The 18,942-nt window shown below is 40.1% G+C and overlaps 1 protein-coding gene across 1 annotated transcript in view; it reads right to left on the minus strand.

The window, feature by feature from the left end:
• Positions 1–3,857: 3,857 nt before the first annotated feature.
• LOC122556834 (uncharacterized) overlaps positions 3,858–18,942 on the minus strand; it is a 66,600-nt gene continuing 51,515 nt past the window's right edge. Inside the window, exons 13-15 of the mRNA XM_043704066.2 lie at positions 10,708–10,839; positions 6,428–7,352; positions 3,858–4,514 (exon numbers count right to left, since the gene is read on the minus strand). Coding sequence (XP_043560001.2) covers positions 4,453–4,514; positions 6,428–7,352; positions 10,708–10,839 — 1,119 coding nt within the window. The 3' untranslated portion in view covers positions 3,858–4,452. The remainder of the gene's footprint in view (positions 4,515–6,427; positions 7,353–10,707; positions 10,840–18,942) is intronic.

Raw genomic sequence — 18,942 nt, forward strand, 5'->3', positions numbered from 1 at the left:
TTACAATTAAGAAGCAAGTGGAGCAATTCTCGTTAGGCAGTCTGGTGTGAAAATCAAAGCGTGTGATGGTTTTCTATGTTAGCTCACACAAATAACCTGTATCAGCAATGTCTTTTCTGAACTGCACATTATTTGGGCAGTTTCTTCACAACGTTTCAAGTCCAAACAGGTTTATGCACTATGTTTACTTTGTTTTCTTTTCACAAACTCAACATAATCAGAACCAAAATAGTATCTTACTTCTCCACAATAAATACAACATTCCTCTCATATTCACTTTTTATTCCCCGCTCCATTGCACACATTCCCCATTATCCAACCATTCCAACTTAAGCAAACTAATGCCCTTTGTACATCAGGCATAGTCTCCTATACTCCTTTGACAATTTAGTCTCACCAACCCCACCCCCAAAGTTTGCAACAGTTCAAGAAGGGATATCATCACCAGCTTCTCAAGGACAGTTATGAATAAGCAATAAATCTAGCTTGGACAGTGATGCCCATACCCCAAGAATGAACATAAAAAATCCACGAGTAACCCTGTATATTGAAGAAATAAATAGTTCTACTCCTTAAATTTCCGTATTGCAGGCCATTCTTCATTGAGAAAAAACACTATCATTAATAATGTTTTCTATTCATTCATGGGATGTGAAAATTGTTTATCACGAAAGCTTGTCCCTAATCACTCTTGAGAAGGTGGTGAGCTGTCTCCTTGAACCACTGGAGTTAAAGCAGTGCAAGTGCACCTACGTGCTGTAAGGCAAAGAATTCCAGGATTATTTCCCAATGACAGGGAGGGGAAAACAAAATAACTCAAAGTCAGATACTGCTTGGAGGGCATCTTGCAGATGGTAGCATTTCTATGTATGTGTTGCCTTTGTCCTTTATGTGGTACAGGTCATCAGTTTGGTGCTGTCAAAGGATCTGTTGCAGAACATCTTGTAGATAGTACGCAAGCTGCCATCGTGCTTTGATAATGAGGGAGTACTGTTGAAGGTGTTAAAATGGGGTATCTCTATCAAGCAAGTTGCTTTGTCATGAATTGTGTAAGAAGCCTTGGGTGGCAGAGTCCTTATGTATATTTAATGTTGTGATAGATTCTTAATCAGTCAGGGAAAGGTTTATGGGGAAAGGGCAGGGGAATGGAGATGAGGAATGTCAGATCAGCCACAAGCCTATTGAATGGCAAAGCAGGGCTGAGTAATCTACTCCTGTTCTTATTTTTTATGATCTTATGTGGAAAAATGTCTCTCGCCCAAGGGATATGAATCTGAAATTCTCCACTTCAAAGGGTTGTGGTGCTGTACTGTTCAGCATATTTTATACCAAGGTAGATAAATTTTCAAATCTCTCGGGGAATCAAGAGACATGGGGAGCAAACAGGAAGGGAGCTAAGGCAGAAAATCAGCAATGATCATAATGAATGATAGGACAGCCTCAAAGTGGGGAATATATTTCTTATATTCTTCTACGTAAGAAAATTTGCAACAGTACAGGGAAGGAAAAGAGCAGAACAAACTGGATAGTTCTTTCAAGGAGACATCATGTGCCTGAGCTGTATTATTCTACATGTGACTTGGTGCAAGACATGTGTTAGACCATTGTCCCCAAGTAGCTCTGATTTCCTACACATCAGGCAACAATACAGAGAAAGTTAGTGGGATTTTCTTTGATAAACATGATGTGGAGGTGCGTGTGTTGGACTGGGGTGGACAAAGTTAAAAATCACACACAGTTAAAGTCCAACAGGTTTATTTGGAGGCACTAGCTTTCTGATCGCTGCTAATGAAGAAACTGCACTTCAAAAGCTAGTGCCTCCGAATAAACCCATTGGACTATAACCTGATGTTATATGATTTTTAACTTTTTGATAAATGCATTGTAAATATTGGCATTTGGAAAGTTAGTGTGACTTTCTATGATAAATGCATTGTAAATATTGGCAATTTAACTCTTACCTTTGGTTCCACCCTTTATGCACAAGATTATTGGGAACAAGATGTTTTGCTCCAAGATCATGTTAAAGCAGCGAATGAGAGATGAGTTTAAGATCGCTCCAAAGAAGTGGTACAGACACTTTGAATCAACTTTCAGCTTTTGTGGCATAAACATCATTGGTTCTTACCTTCTTGATTCTATTCTTTTTTTTTCTGTCACAACATTGGAAGAATATATTAAAATCATTGACATCTTTTGCTAACTTTGTTTAAGTCCTTGTCAGACATCTAAGCTAATTGCTGCTTGTTAAGATTCACCAATATGCTATGTTTATTTGTCAGACAGTCTGCTCCACACATATCTATTGCATTATTATTCTGAGGGATTGAAGTTCAACTAAAGCTTCAATACAGACGTTATCCTATCTTTACCACACACTGTTCAACCTGATGTGCCATTCAAACATTGTTTGTACAATGCAGCAGTTTTGGAACATAGGTAGTGTAGTGTCAAATGTGCAATAATGAAACAGCATTGTGAGAAGGGCACTGAAGTCTAAATGCCAATACTGCAGCACACTGAATGTGGGAATTAACCAGAATCAAGATCCCGCCTGGAGATATGGCAGCAATGACAATCAATCCCATTCTCCATTCCAGTGAATAAAAACTGACCAAAGAAATTTTGTGTGTGTGTGTTTGGGGGGGGGTGGGGAGAAAGAGGGAGGCAGTGGAATTGGGTTTACAGGTGATGCTTTGCAAGATGTTTTGGCAATACACAGCCAATCTGTGACATAGTTCATCACTGTTATTGAAGAAACTTGTATTGGGGAGGAGCTTCACTTGAGACCTCCTCCCTTGGTGTGAGAGAAAATATGCAGCACAGTTCAACAAATTAACATTTAAGGCAAGACTTACAAATATGTCATTTTTTTAAAAAAGCAGCACCACCTATGTGAAGAAAAAGCTTGACATTCTGAGAAACATAAAAGACAGGTGTCTGGGAAATCAGTTCCCACAAATAATGTAACATGCCACGTCACATTTCAAACTAAGACTGGAAGACATTGGTGGCTGCAAACAAATGAACAGGGATCAGTCTAAGACATGGCATTTGGCAGCCCAGGATGATGTTTTTCAAGGGTATAAAGGAAACACAAACATGTTTGTATTTAAAACAGCTGGCAGATTCCATACTTGAACAAGGGATGTTCGAGGGATTCTCTCTTTCTGTAAATGCACCAGCTCAGTAAGTGGACGATTAATTACCAAAAAAATCTAACAATAAAAACTCAGAACAACAGTGTGAAAAAAACCCTTCCTGGGGACAGAATGACTGAGGGCTGACTATCATCCAAGATGACAGATTGGAGCTTCAAATAGTGGATCGGGACTTGATGTACTTATAGGTAGGAGAAATTTACACCTTTTTACAGAATTCTGACTTGTTGCTTATGGAACTGCATCCTTTTAAATGTTTTGCTGACTTCCACACTTCATTTCATATGCACATAACCCAAGTTAATTTTCTATTGTTAGCGTGGGCTCTGTAATACATGCATGAACTGCAGTAAACATTGAAAAACAGAGGTCACTATGATGATGTTGTACAAAAGCATAAGTTCCTTGTCTGCAGGATACCAGATGCTGAACAAAGGGATTAGTCATGCTTCTACCCACTTGAAATCCAAAATTTCCACCCATTTGTAGTGGCCCAGAAGTATTTGCATTTCATCACAGATCATTTGACACTTTGCTTTACAATGTGCACATGATTCCTTGTCATAAAAAAAATCAGGTCTTCAGCTACTCTCATCTCTAGATCATAAAAGGTGCAGTTTTTATTAAAGACATCATGGCAGAAGTGACAGTTAGGCACGAGACAAATCCCTGTAGAAATAGAGATTATTGCAAGCATGGACTACAAAGCTGGAAATTTTCCAGATTTATTAACAAGATATTATTATAAGGTTGTTACACTCAAATTTATTTTGATCACATCATTTTACAACATTAATAGAATTCTAGGACATTAAACATCATTGACTTGGATATAACACAAGGATTAAAAAAAACTCCCACAAAGCAAGTTAAACAATCTTGTCCTTACATTGAAGCATCTGTGAAGAGGCAACGCAGGGTGGCAAAAATTAGATTGAGCTGCCCTAGGAAATTCAGAACAGGTTCCAGCTTGAGGACCTTGGCAGATTTCTGGAGAGAAAGCTGACTAGCTCACTGCCATAACAAAATGGTCTATGTTCAGAACAAATCATTAAATCACCATCTTGGCTAGAGAACAGTGTAGCACGGGAAGATCATAAATTTCAAATTTCTACTTCTGCAACAATAAACGTAAGAAAAGGTTGACCTTTGTCAATTTAATTTTGTCTTCCTTTTAGGTCTAACTTAAACTTGATATTCAACAACAAAACTGTTCTAAAATATTTAAATCCAAAATGGGAGGGATTCCTTCTGGTGTGATCCAGTGGACATCATACTGCTCTTACCAGCTTCAAGGGATGAATATGTTCTTTAAGATAGGATGCACTCTGGGGTGTCCTCTATATGATCGTCCTGTAATAAAACAATTAAGGATATTAACAAACATATCATCAAGAAACAATTTAACATTTGGTAAAACATCTGATATAGTGCAATGGTGCACTGCAGGGTTTTGAGGAAGATGGCTCCATCACAGTTAGACAAGGTGGTGAAGAATGCATTTAGCATGCTAGCCTTCATCAGTCGAGGCACTGGATATTGGAGTTGGGATGTTTTATGTTATAGTTGTACAAATCATTGGTGAGGCTGCAATTACAGTATTGTGTACAGTTTTGGTCACCCTGTTATAGGAAAGACATAATTAAACTGGAAAGAGTGCAAAGAAGATTTACGAGGATGTTGCCAGGACTAGTCGGCCTGAGTTCAAGGGAGAGGTTGGCCAGGACAGGACTCTATTCCTTGGAACGAAGTAGAATGAGGGGTGACATTATTGAGGTGTATAAAGTCATGAGCAGCATAGAGAAGATGAATGCACATAGTCTTTTTCCCAGGAATGGGGAATTGAAAACTGGAGGACATAGGTTTAAAGTGAGAGGGGAAAATTTAAGAAGGACCTGAGAGGCAACTTCTTCACGCAGTGAGTCATGCATTTATGGAATGGGCTGTCAGAAAGTGGTTGAGGCAGGTTCAGTAGCAACATTTAAAGAACATTTGGAAAGGTACAGGGAAAGGAATGGTTTTGAGGGATATGGACCAAATGTGGGCAATTGGAACTAGCTGAGTGGGCACCATGGTCAGCATGGAACAGTTTGGGCCGAAAGGCCTGCTTCCATGCCATATTACTCTATGACTCTATGGTTCTATCCTTGTGTCCATCTCATTCCCAATACAAATTCACTTGGAACCTTGGGGATGGGTTAAGGCAAATTATACTTTTTGTTTAAAGAATTTAACCTTTCCCAGAGAATTTGTGTGGCTGATTTCAGCACTCTATAACTTCCCCATCTTGGGACTGGAGGGTCCGACCGAAGACAGGAGCAAGTAACTGAGAATGCAGTACCCTACCAAGATTCAAATTCAGGGGAGACTTAGAGTAGTAAATAGACCGGGTGGGAAATGTAGAGTGACACAGGACCACATGGAGCATACAGTTACAGCAATAAATTTGATTGACAGGTAAGGCCCAACTATAAGTATTATCACAATAATTATATTGGTACTTCATTTTTAATAAGAGTGCTGGCTCCAGGTGCAGTATTTGACTTTGATTTATTAGCATATTCAACTGAGCTGCAGGTCTCCTTAATCCCAAACTCACCCCATCCTCCAGTAACATTTTATCCTACACCTTTTATCAGTAAGCATGCTCAGGCATGTTTCTTTTTCAAAGTAATACTTACAATGCCTGAAAACTACATACTTTGATTTTGCATGCTAAGCTGCTGCTCTTGCTATTTTCTTTATAGCTCTTCATAAGTTTAGCTCATATAATCTCTCTATTACAAAAGGTTTTATTCACCAAAACTTTGCAAGTAATGCCCTTACTCTTACCCTCTAGTTGCGTTCCATCCAGAGCGGATCTATGTTGGAATCCAATGTACATTCTCCCAGTTTTTACAAAATTCTAACTTTCTAAAACACATATCAATTTAGTCTTTCATTAGAAATTAACTTCTTCATTGTATTTATTACATAGCTGTTGCAGCTGAGAATTGATCTTGACGCACACTCATATACAAAAAAAGTAAATTACACTAAAGTTTACAATTTTCAATTTGTTTTCTTAAAAAATTGAAATATTTCCAATCATTTGCCAATAAGAGGCAAAAGTTTGAAAGTAAAACTTGGAATACTTAATTGTTCATAAACTTTAAACAATTTAATCTAATCACAATTTGGTACTTATTCTCAAAAAAACTTTAAATGTATTTTTTTCCCCTCTTCTATTTGCCTCTATCGCCACCAGAAACAAGAGAAAGTCTCACCACGGCCTCTGGATGGATTTGGGTTCCGGTAATATGGTGGCTGCTTCCTCTGCTGTCTTTGGAAAATGTTTTTCTTCTTGTTAATATGAGGAACTGGCCTTTTCTTTGTTGCTGGCATGGGAGTGTTACGCCGCAACACCTCACCCCTCTTTTGCACCTGTTCTGCAATGTCAGCACCCAGCAAGTCAGATGATGTCATGTTTGGATGTTCTTGAGGTTTAACAGGGGTTTTGAATTTGAATAACTGTAGCAAATTTTCAGCACGAAGACTGGTCAACCAGCAATGAGTCTGTCCAGCATACAAAATTGATTGATGGCACGAAGTTACTGCTGACCGCAGTCTCTCTTTCAGCTGTTCTGTAGTGAAGGAGTCTAGTTCTCCAGATAACTCATCCAGTTCATACTTCTGTATGGCAAGTAAAAGTGGACTTACAATTTCTGCTACTTTTGTCTGCGCCTTGCATAACACCTTCTCTGGTTCTCCTAACTTTTTATCGAGATCTTCACGGGAACGTATAACTTTCTTGCCAATCAGTAGTTGAATAAATGCGTCATCTATCTTTGGTGTATTTAAATCATACATGTCAGGAGTTCCAGTAATACTTTGTAAATATCGTTCGTGAGTTTCTAGCATTGGAACTTTGAAAGCATATGGTAACAACCTGAAACACTCAAGTTCTTTTCCTTTATAAGTTTCAGGAAACCACAATTTACTTTTAAATGGCATATTGCCCTCAAGCGGCACTTTGGTCCACCTTAGCAGCTGTTCTGAATGTTTAGCCCTGAGTTCAGCTAAATTTGGGGTACATGTTGGTTCGAAGATGTCTTCTTCAGGTGCAGTAATATTTTGCTGGATACCATGTAACCTGTACAGAGATGCTGCAAAAGGAGGCATACCACCGGCTGTTGGATCCCAATCTGGAAACTGTAATGACAAATCAATAACAATCTTACTAATCATTCACTGTCTACTACTGACTGATAGTTTAAAATAATATGATGATAACAGACACCATAACAAGTGAAAGTTACAGAGCTATGATATGCACATTTAAGAGTATTATTCTCATTGGTGGCTTTCAGTCTGATGGAAAGCATTCTTCATTTTTCATAGTTCAAAATCACACAACACCAGGTTATAGTCCAACAGGTTTAACTGGAAGCACACTAGCTTTCGGAGCGACACTCCTTCATCAGGTGAGTCCTTCATCAGCGTCGCTCCGAAAGCTAGTGTGCTTCCAATTAAACCTGTTGGACTATAACCTAGTGTTTGTACACCCCAGTCCAACACCGGCATCTCCGAATCATTCATTTTTCATGTAATTTGTTGTTGGCAAGGTTAGCATTTATTGTCCATCTCAAATTGCACTTGAGGAGATGGTAGTGAGCTGCCTTCTTGAACCACTGCTGTCTATGTCTATCCATTTATGAAGTTCCAGGATTTTGACCCAATGACATTGAAGGAATGGCAACATAGATGTAAGTCAGGATCATGCATGGCTTGGAAGGGAAACTGCAGGTCATAGAATCATAGACTGCCTACAGTGTGGAAACAGGCCCTTTGGCCCAACAAGTCCACACCGACCCTCCGAAGAGCATCCCACCCAGACCCACTCCCCCACCCTATTATTCGACATTTACCCCTGATTAATGCACCTAACCTCCGCATCCCTGAACACTATGGACAATTTAGCATGGCCAATTCACCTAACCGGCACATTTTTGGATTGTGGGGAGGAAACCAGAGCACCTGGAGGAAACCCACGCAGACACGGGGAGAATGTGCAAACTCCACACAGACAGTCACCCGAGATGGGAATCGAACCCAGACCCCTTGCACTGTAAGGCAGCAGTGCTAACCACTAAGCCACCGTGCCACCCATAACACCACCTGGGAGATGTTCGTTCTCCTAGTTTTGTTCGTCTCGGTGTTAAGAGGCCATGGATTTAAAAGGAGTTTTCATAGAAGCCTTTGCGAGCAGAGGGAAATAAAGCTTTGTTTTTGTTTTCTTCATTTTGTTTGGTTTCCCAAACAAGGTCTTAAACTCAAGTACAGTTGTGATTTCTTCACTGGTTGCTATTGTCAAGAAAATGTTAATTCCTCTTGGTCAACATCAATAATATATCAGAGCTGAAACAGCAACATTAAATATATGCTTCATTCAGATTTTGATTAAAAATAACTTGGTTCCCTTCTCACCTACCATTTAAGTGACAGAAATATCAGCCATCGATACAAATGCAAGAACCCAATTTTAACAGCCATGTGCTTTGGGGAGGCACAAGGATACGGGAACAAGTGGTGGTGGTTTTCGGAGTGGGTCCAAGATTTTTTTAATGATATCCAGGGAAGCATTTCTACTTTACAGGAAACCTAAACAGACCAATCCTCTTCTGGACTTGCTTCTGCTCTGTTCCAGGCTTCTCCAGCAAGTTGATTGTGAAGGGCAAACACACAACCATGTCTTAAAAATCATATTGAGCCCTATTTCTATCACAAGACCCGGTGTCACAAATTTATGAAACCCTAATCTGCCTCCAGCAAAGGAATCAAGGCTATTGGTCACGATGGTGGTAAAATATGAAACAATGATTTTCACATTCCATTGTCTGACTTAAAGACTCGGGACTTTTATGTTGCTAGGCGATTTTAAAAAGGAACAAAAGCACTACGTTAAAATTGTCACAGTGATTACCTGACGCCACAGGTCACCAAGTTTGATGAAACTATAGTAGAACCAAAGCAATCCAAACTAACATTAACACTGTACCAAAAATAGTTAAACCAGCCAGCCAAACGTTATTTGTGATTTACGGCTTTCGAGCTGGTTGGAGATGAAAACATCACCTGCAATTACCAAGTTCGGAAGCAAAAAAGTCAGATATTGAAATAAACTAACACTTTTAAAAAGCTCTCTTTTGGCAGAGCAAATGAGAGATGGATTTTTAATTGCAGTGCTGAACTAGCTGGAGATCTCTCTGCTCCTGAAGAAGGAAAAGTGCCCAGTGACCATGCTGATCAGACAGAAACATCAGAACACCGAGAATTTTAAAAGATATCTGCAATATTCACAGTCACTGTTGATTGAGGCACTACTACCGAACCATGGCCTTAGGCTAAAACCTTAAACGTCAAATCACCCTAAGGAATCTAAACTCTGCATTCTATTAAACTTACATTTGTTCTGGGCACGAACCTCTTTTAATTTTTTGTGTGCGTGCATGCACATGCATGTTTGTGAAGGCTAGTGTGATTTCACAAAGGCTGCTTAGCAATATCACAACTTTATTTTTTCTCGTGATTAGCAGATAATAAAATTGCTCCTTCATTCAAGAAATCCTTGCGAATGCTCCTCATTGCTACAGTGAAAACTAGTTAATTACATTTCAATTGAGAAGAGATGTGGCTGTATACAAACATTTCTTTTAAACATTTGATGTGGTCAACCAGATAGATTGAAAAGCGAGGAGCCAATTTACCACTCCTCACCTGGTCATAACAGATTCAAAGCACAGAAGTGCACTGTGAACAGGGTTAGAGTACCATACTCTTGTCAATTTTAACCAAATTTCAGTAATTTTTAAGCATAGAGGGTTAAATCTAAAACAAAAACAGAAATTGCTGGTGAAACTCAACATGTTTGGCAGCACCTGTGGGAAGAAAGCAGAATTAATGTTTTGAATCCGGTGACTCTTCTTCGGAACTGTTCTGATAAAGAGACACCGGACTCAAAACATTAACCCTGCTTTCCTCCCACAGATGCTGCCAGACCTGCTGAGTTTTCACCAGCAATTTGTGGTTTTTCTTTCAGATCTCCAGCATTCACAGTTCTGTTCCTTATTGGAGGGTTAAATCTGGCCTGATCATTTTCTTCATTCAAACATTTCACATGTATTTCATGCCATCTACAGTTCACAATCAGGGTGGGGAGCAGACGGTCTCACAGAGCTTCCTCTATTGACAGAGAAAATTTTTTAGAAAACCTGTCTGTAGAAAAGTTTACCTATCCTAACAGGCAAAAGCATTGTTTGTCTTGCCAAACCAAGTAAGTTGGTTATTCATATTAGCTAATTCTCAATGTTACCATTCCTTGCTACATTGCTTGGCCAAGTGCCAGGATTACTGTCATTTCTATCCGAGGACCAAACAATAACAATTAACAACGTAATTCATTTGACAGCCATTTTATCCTTATTATTAATATGATTGAACAAAGAAGAAATGCGTTTCAAGTAAGTGAGGGTGCAATTTGCACTGGGTTAACTGTTCTTATACGTACCTTCACATTCAGTTTCTTGTATTTCTGGCACATTTCCACTCTGATGATGTTGCCCTGAATAACAGGTGGTTTTGTTTGATAAAACTTTACCATGGCTTGAGCTTCTGCACTTTGGGACATCTCCACAAATCCCTTAAAAAACATACATATTAAATTTATGGCTTATAAGCACTGCCAAGACTACATAATAAAACAGAAAGTTAATTCAAAAACAATAAATCACTTCTAATACAAAAGAATAATAGTGTAGGCTAAGAAGTCAAGTGATTTAATCAAGGGTTACATGATCAAGGAATAGATTGTCTTGGCATTGCAGTTTGTTTCAAGCTTGCAAACCCAAGAGGTTTGTCCAAAAAATCAGACTGTGCTCAGGGATTGGTGTTAGACTGAGTTTAGGAGATTGCCTATGTTAGCTCACTGTGCCTATGGTATCAACATTGAAGAGGCAAAAATTGACTTTAACTGACTTGTTGATCTTACATTATTCTCCACTGTAGGAACAGACTACTCAGTACTACACCTAGAAATATAACCAGAGAGTCATAGAGATGTACAGCATGGAAACAGACCCTTCGGTCCAACCTGTCCATGCTGACCAGATATCCCAACCCAATCTCGTCCCATATCTCTCCAAACCCTTCCTATTCATATACCCACCCAAATGCCTCTTAAATGTTGCAATTGTACCAGCCTTCACCACATCCTCTGGCAGCTCATTCCATACACGTACCACCCTCTGCATGAAAAAGTTGCCCCTTAGGTCTCTTTTATATCTTTCCCCTCTCACCCTAACCTATGCCCTCTAATTCTGGACTCCCCGACCCCAGGGAAAATAATTTGCCTATTTATCCTGTCCATGCCTCTCATAATTTTGTAAACCTCTATAAGGTCACCCCTCAGCCTCCGACACTCCAGGGAAAACAGCCCCAGCCTGTTCAGCCTCTCCCTATAACTCAAATCCTCCAACCCTGGCAACATCCTTGTAAATCTTTTCTGAACTCTTTCAAACCATGTTCAAAGCTGGAACTTTTTTTGAACATTTGTGGTCCATCCCTAATTGCCCTTCAGCTTGGTATTGCTCAGTCATTTCAGAGGGCAGATTGACCAAACTATAACAAGTAAAAACATTTGTTTTGAGTCCAATGACACTTCTTCAGAACTTGAAGACCAGAAATGTTAACTCTCATCTCCATAAATGCTGCCTGTCAAGTTTTGTGGCAATTTCTGTTTTTGTTTTTGATTTCCAGCTTCTGCAGTTCTTTGGGCTTTTGGATAGAGTGGGGTTACTTTCCTTGGAGCAGAGAAGCCTGAGAGGGGACATGATATGAGATGCATAACATTATGACAGGCATAGACAGCAAGGAACGTATCCTCTTGGTGGTGGGATCAACAACTGAGGCATAGACTTAAGGCAAGGAGCACAAAGTTGAGAGGGGAATGCAAGGAAAATGCCTTTCACTCAGAGGATGGTGGGATTCTGGATCCTATTGTCTATAAGGGTGGTGGAGGGAGAAACCCTCATAACATTTAAGTAGCATTTAAATTTATATTTGTGATACCAAGCCAAGAAAGGATATGAGTTAAGTGCTGACAAATAGAATTGGAATACGGGTCATTCTTCTATAATGTACAGTTTTGTGCAACACCATGTTATAGAAAAATCACGCTTTAGAAACAGCACTTTAAGTGCTGGCCTTGTAATCGTGTTACAACCAACACACATTTTAAAAGTTCACGCTTTAGAAAGTGTCCTCAGTTCGTCAATTGCGTTACAGCGAATTCACATTAACAAAATGTGCGGATAGCAGAACAACCTGTAGTTAGAACATAGAACACTACAGCGCAGTACAGACCCTTCTGCCATTAATGTTGCGCTGACCTGTGAAACCAATCCATTATCATCCATATGTTTATCCAATCACCATTTAAATGCCCTTAAAGCTGACAGGTCTACTACTGTTACAGGCAGGGCATTCCACGCCCTTACTACTACTCTGAGTAAAGAAATTATATCTGACATCTGTCCTATATCTTTCACCCTTCAATTTAAAGCTATGTCCCTTCGTGCTAGCCATCACCATCTGAGGAAAGAAGCTCTCAATGTCCACCTTATTTAATCCTCTGATCATCCTGTATGCCTCTATTAAGTCACCCCTTAACCTTCTTCTCTCTCACAAAAAGTCTCTCTGCCTTTCCTCATAAGACCTTCCCTCCATACCAGACAACATTCTGGTAAAATCTCCTCTAAACCCTTTGCAATGCTTTCACATTCTTTCTATAATGCAGTGACCAGAACTGTACAGAATACACCAAGTGCAGCCGCACCAGAGTTTTGTACAGCTGCAACACAACCTCATGGCTCCGAAACTCAATCCCTCTACCACTAAAAGCTAACACGCCGTATGACTTCTTAACGACCTTATCAATCTGGGTGACAACTTTCAGGGATCTATGCACATGGACACCAAGATCTCTCTGCTCATCCACACAACCAAGAATCTTATCATTAGCCCAATACTCTGTATTCCTGTTACTCCTTCCAAAAAGTGAATCACTTCTCACGTTTCTGCATTAAACTCCATTTGCCACATGTATGATTAACATGGAAAATAGGTTCTTGGGTTGCACTGATCATGAAATAAATACAAAACGTGATATTGAACCTGAACAAAGCAGCAATTATTTGTACAATCCTTTGCATTCATGGACACCATATTAACGGCATTAAAATAGATACAGAAATTGGCAAACTGACATTCACTGCCACACATCTGGCCTATAAAGAGATATGTAGAAGCAGGTGTTCATAATTGTGAAGAGAATTCTGACAGGCAAATCCATTGGTGTAAAGAAGTTATTTTCAGTGAATTTATAAAGTGAACAAAACAAACTGTTGTCATAACAGGGTATCAGGATGTTGAAATACTTACGGACATTCTGCACTTACAATTAAAACATATAAAAATACTCCTACAGCCAAACAATGACTTTGGAAATAAATGCGGTGACCATTTGACAGAGTCCTGTATGGACCCATGGAATGTCATGCCCAGCGTTCCCGCTAATGATTTTTCTCCTGAATCTCCTACAAAGTCCATGTGCAGCAGCAACATCTGGAATCCAAAGTCAACGTTGCAATGTGCAGAACAATGTTCAGAACAGTTATGCGCGCACAACCTAGAGAGAATGTTGTCACACTTGTGCAGAGTTAGGTAACTTTAAACAGAAAAACACAAAAAGGTAGTAATAATGAGAGGCTAACTACCTATTCCCCCTCTTAATAGGAAGCCATTTCATGTAGACATATTTGTTTTTATCCTTCCAGGGATAAATAAAAATGGGGTTAGAAATCTGACTGAAATCCTGGTCCATGTGTGTTAATGGCTTGACTGTGTACTGTCACGGCCACAATTTGAGAACAGCATTAAACGCCAATACATTGCAGGAAAGAAAATGGAAAAGTGACTCTCTCATTCCATCAGCCAGCCCCTGTCAATAGAAACCAAGGTAAATAACTTTCAATCAACTTGCAAAACCAAGAATCTCAAAATGGACTGCTCAACCACCAATGTCTACACAACCATAACCAACCCAATGACCACAATATTGCACTCTTAAGGCTGCCCAGGACTGAAGCAGCATAAAATGACTGAAAGTAGTTCTCAGTTGGCATAGGATGACTGAGGAAGATTTTTAGCTTGCATAGTCTGCTTGAGTAATTAGATACCTTCAGAAAGGGAGTAAATCCAAGGTACCTAGATAAAGATAACACATAATGGACTCTGCTACCCAAAAAACAGATTTTGATGTTTGTACGGAGAACACAGTGGAGCTACCATACTGTGAGACGTAGCCATGTATTGTATTCTATGGCAAAGTAATATAAAAAAAACTGTAGCTACCTATCAAACATCAAAATTCAGTTTTAAACATACAGCGATTATGAGATATGACTGTATTCCTGTGAAAGTTCAGACTAAAGTGGATTGAAGAGACTCCCTTTTATTAGCTAGTGAGCCAAAACCTGCAAGGTGGTTGAATTTTTAAAAATTTCTTCCTGTGTTTAGTAACTAATAAACTCATCCTTTTGTTACCTCAAGAAAACATGGGAAAAATTATTTAGAGTCATACAGCAAAGAAACAGACCCTGTGGTCCAACCAGTCCATGCCGACCATGTTCCCAAACTAAACCAGCCCCACCTGCCTGCTCCTGGCCCATATCCCTCCAAACCTTTCCTATTCATGTATTTATTCAAATGCCTTTTAATGTTGTAACTGTGCCCACATCCACCACTTCCTAAGGAAGTTCATTCCACCCACTAACCACCCTCTGTGTGAACAATTTGCCCCTCATGTCTTTTTAACTCCCACTCCTCTCACCTCAAAAACGTGCCCCCTAATCTTGAAATCCCTCATCCTAGAGAAAAGACAACTACTATTAACCGTATCTGTATACCTCATTATTTTGTAAACTTCTAAAAGGTTGCCTCCCAGAAAGGTATTGAAAAGGGATCCCCTTTACAAATTAATCTTGTGGTAACCAGGTGAGGGGGCAAATAAATAGAAGGTGAGTTGATTCCCGCCTCCTTGCTCAGCAGCTTAACAATTTGTTGTGTGCAGTCTGGAATCATAGCAAATTGGAAAACCTCACCCTGGAACTGGCTGTAACACTGTTCACCATTCGCCCAGAAACAATAAGACAGAAATCAATCTCATCAGAGGAAAGGTAAATGGATGATAAAACAAAGAACTGCAGATGCTGGAAATCTGAAACAAAAACAGAAATTGCTGGAGAAACTAAGCAGGTCCAGCAGCATCAACATTTTGAAATCTGGTGACCCTTCTTCAGAACTCCAGTTAATTGAATAAGTTAACTTTGCTTTCTATTCCCAGATGCTACCAGACCTGGCGCATTTCTCCAGCAATTTCCATTTTTGTTTGAAGTAAATTAATAGATTTGGAATCAATCTTTCAGAACAGGACAGTGCCTGTTTGCTCCAGAACATGGAACAGAGTTGGTCAAATATAGACAAATGTCAAAGAGGTAATATGGGGAAACAAAAATATCTTGAGGAACTGAGATGCAATAGTTGTGCATGGAATTATAAATTCTCTCACTTGAGCGAAGTGATTCTGCAGGGTAAGGGGAAACATTTAATAGATGAATTAACAGCAGAAATCACCGTGAATGATTATGATGTGGTAGGTATCACAGAGACATGGTTGCAGCCAGAGGTCAGGACTGGCAGTTAAATATCCAAGGATTTACAACTTATCGAAAAGACAGGGAGGTGGGCAGAGGGAGTGGGGTTGCCTTGTTAGTTAAGAATGAAATTAAATCTATGGCACTGAATGACATAGGTCAGATGATGTGGAGTCTGTGTGGGTGGAGTTGAGGAACCACAAAAGCAAAAAAACCCACAATGGGAGTTATGTACAGACCTCCCAGCACTGGTTAGGACCAGGGGCGCAAGCTGTACTGGGAAATAGATAGGGCATGTCAGAAAGGCAAGGTCATGGTGATCATGGGGGACTTCAATATGCAAATGGACTGGGAGAATTATGTTGCTGGTGGATCCAAAGAAAGGAATTTCATGGAATGCTTACAGGATGGCTTTTTGGAACAGCTTGTGATGGAGCCCACGAGGGAGCAGGCTATTCTGAACTTAATGCTAAGTAATGAGCCAAACTTTATAAAAGATCTTAAAGTAAGGGAACACTTAGGAGGCAGCGATCATAATATGATAGAGTTCAGTCTGCAGTTTGAAAGAGAGAAAGCAAAATTGGATGTAATGGTGTTATAATTACAAGGGCATGAGAGAGGAACTGACCAAAATCGACTAGAAGCAGATCCTAGTGGGGAAGACAGTAGATCAACAATGGCAGGAATTTCTGGGTGTAATTGAGGACACAGTACAGAGGTTCATCCCAAAGAAAGGAAAGATTATCTGGGGGGGGGAGAACTTAGACAGCAATGGCTGACAAATGAAGTCATGAAATGTATCATAGAAAAAGAGACAGCCTATAAAGTGACCAAGAGCACTGTGAAATCAGAAGATTGGGAAGGCTAAAAAACAGAGGATAACAAGGAGAGAAATAAGGAAGGAGAGGATCAAATACGAAGGTAAGCAAGCCAGTAATATTAGAAATGATAGTAAAAGTTTCTTTCAATACATAAGAAACAAACAAGAGGCAAAAGTAGAAATTGGGCCGCTCCAAACTGATGCAGGAAGGCAAGTGATGGGAAATAAGGAAATAGCTGAAGAACTTAATAAATACTTTGTGTCAGTCTTCACAGTGGAAGATAGGAGTAATATCCCAACAATTAAGGAGAGTCAAGGGGCAGAGTTGAGTATGGTAGCCATTACAAAAGAAAAAGTGCTAGAAAAGCTAAAAGGTCTAAAAATTGATAAATCTCCTTACCCTGATGGGCTACAGGGAGGGAGGTGGCTGAAGAAATAGCAGAGGCATTCGTTGTGATCTTTCAAATATCACTGGAGTCAGGGAAAGTCCCAGATGATTGGAAAATCGCTGTTATAACCCCCTTGTTCAAGAAAGGATCAAGACAAAAAATGGAAAATTATAGACCGATTAGCCTAACCTCAGTTGTAGGTAAAATTCTAGAATCCATCATTAAGGCTGAGATTTCTAAATTCTTGGAAGTGTAGGGTTGGATTAGAACAAGTCAGCATGGAGTTAGTAAGGGGAGGTCATGCCTGATAAACCTGTTAGAATTCTTTGAAGAGGTAATAAGTAAGTTAGACCAGGGAAACCCAGTGGATGTTATCTACCTAGATTTCCAAAAGGCCTTTAATAAGGTGCCTCATGGGAGGATGCTGAGTAAGGTGAGGGTCCATGATGTTCGAGGTGAGCTACTGGCATGGATTGAGGATTGGCTGTCTGACAGAAGGCAGAGGTTTGTGATAAAAGGTTCTTTTTTGGAATCGCAGCTGGTAATGAGTGGTGTCCCGCAGGGTTCAGTGTTGGGGCCGCAGATGTTCACTTTATATATTAATGACCTGGATGAAGGGACTGGGGGCATTCTGGCAAAGTTCGCCGATGATACGAAGTTAGGTGGACAGGCAGGTAGTTCTGAGGTGGTGGGGAGGCTGCAGAAAGATTTAGACAGTTTAGGAGAGCGGCCCAAGAAGCGGCTGATGAAATTCAATGTGAGCAACTTCAGGAAAAAGAATACAGGAACGGACTATTTTCTAAACGGTGAGAAAATTCATAAAGCCAAAGTACAAAGGGATCTGGGAGTGCTAGTCCAGGATTCTCTAAAGGTTGACTTGCAGGTTGAGTCCGTGGTTAAGAAAGCAAATGTAATGTTATCATTTATCTCAAGAAGGTTGGACTGTAAAAGCAGCAAAGTGCTACTGAGTCTTTATAAAGCCCTTGTTATGCCCCATTTAGAATATTGCGTCCAGCTTTGGGCCCCACACCTCAGAGGGAACATACTGGCACTGGAGTGTGCCCAGTAGGGATCCACACGGATGATCCCTGGAATGGTAGGCCTAACATAAAATGAACGACTGAGGATCCTGGAATTGTAGTCATTAGAGTTTAGAAGGTTGAGAGGAGATGTAATAGAAACTTGCAAGATAATGCATGGCTTAGAAAGGGTGGATGCTGGGAAGTTGTTTCGGTCAGGCAGGGATATGAGGACCTGTGGGCACTCCCTTAAAATTAGAGGGGGTTAATTTAAAATGGAAATGCAGAGACATTTCTTCAGCCAGACAGTGGTGGGCCTGTGGAATTCATTGACACAGAGCACAGTGGAGGCCGGGATGTTAAATGTCTTAAAGGCAGAGATTGATAAATTCTTAATCTCGCAAGGAATTAAGGGATATGGGGAGTGTGTGGGTAAGTGGCGTTGAAATGCCCATCAGCCATGTTTGAATGACAGAGTAAACTCGATGGGCTGAAAGTTGAAACTTTATTGCTGGAACAGCACAGCAGGTCAGGCAGCATCCAGGGAACAGGAGATTCGACGTTTCGGGCACAGGCCCTTCTTCAGGAATGAGCAGAGAGTGTTCAGCAGGAGAAGAAGAGCTTCTGTGCAGAGGAGATGACCTGGGGTGTGCAGTGAGAGAGGGACTCACTGAAATCTTTGTAGAGAGAGGCAGAGAGCTTCTTCAAGGAAGGCATCCTTGCAAGAGGATTCGCAGTAGGTTGAAATCTTCGAGGAGAAAGTGAGGTCTGCAGATGCTGGAGATCAAAGTTGAAACTTTATTG

Source organism: Chiloscyllium plagiosum, unplaced genomic scaffold (genome assembly GCF_037043375.1).
Source record: "Chiloscyllium plagiosum isolate Xiang-an unplaced genomic scaffold, Cpla_swu_hap1 HiC_scaffold_16, whole genome shotgun sequence".
NCBI classification, from domain to species: Eukaryota; Metazoa; Chordata; class Chondrichthyes; order Orectolobiformes; family Hemiscylliidae; genus Chiloscyllium; species Chiloscyllium plagiosum.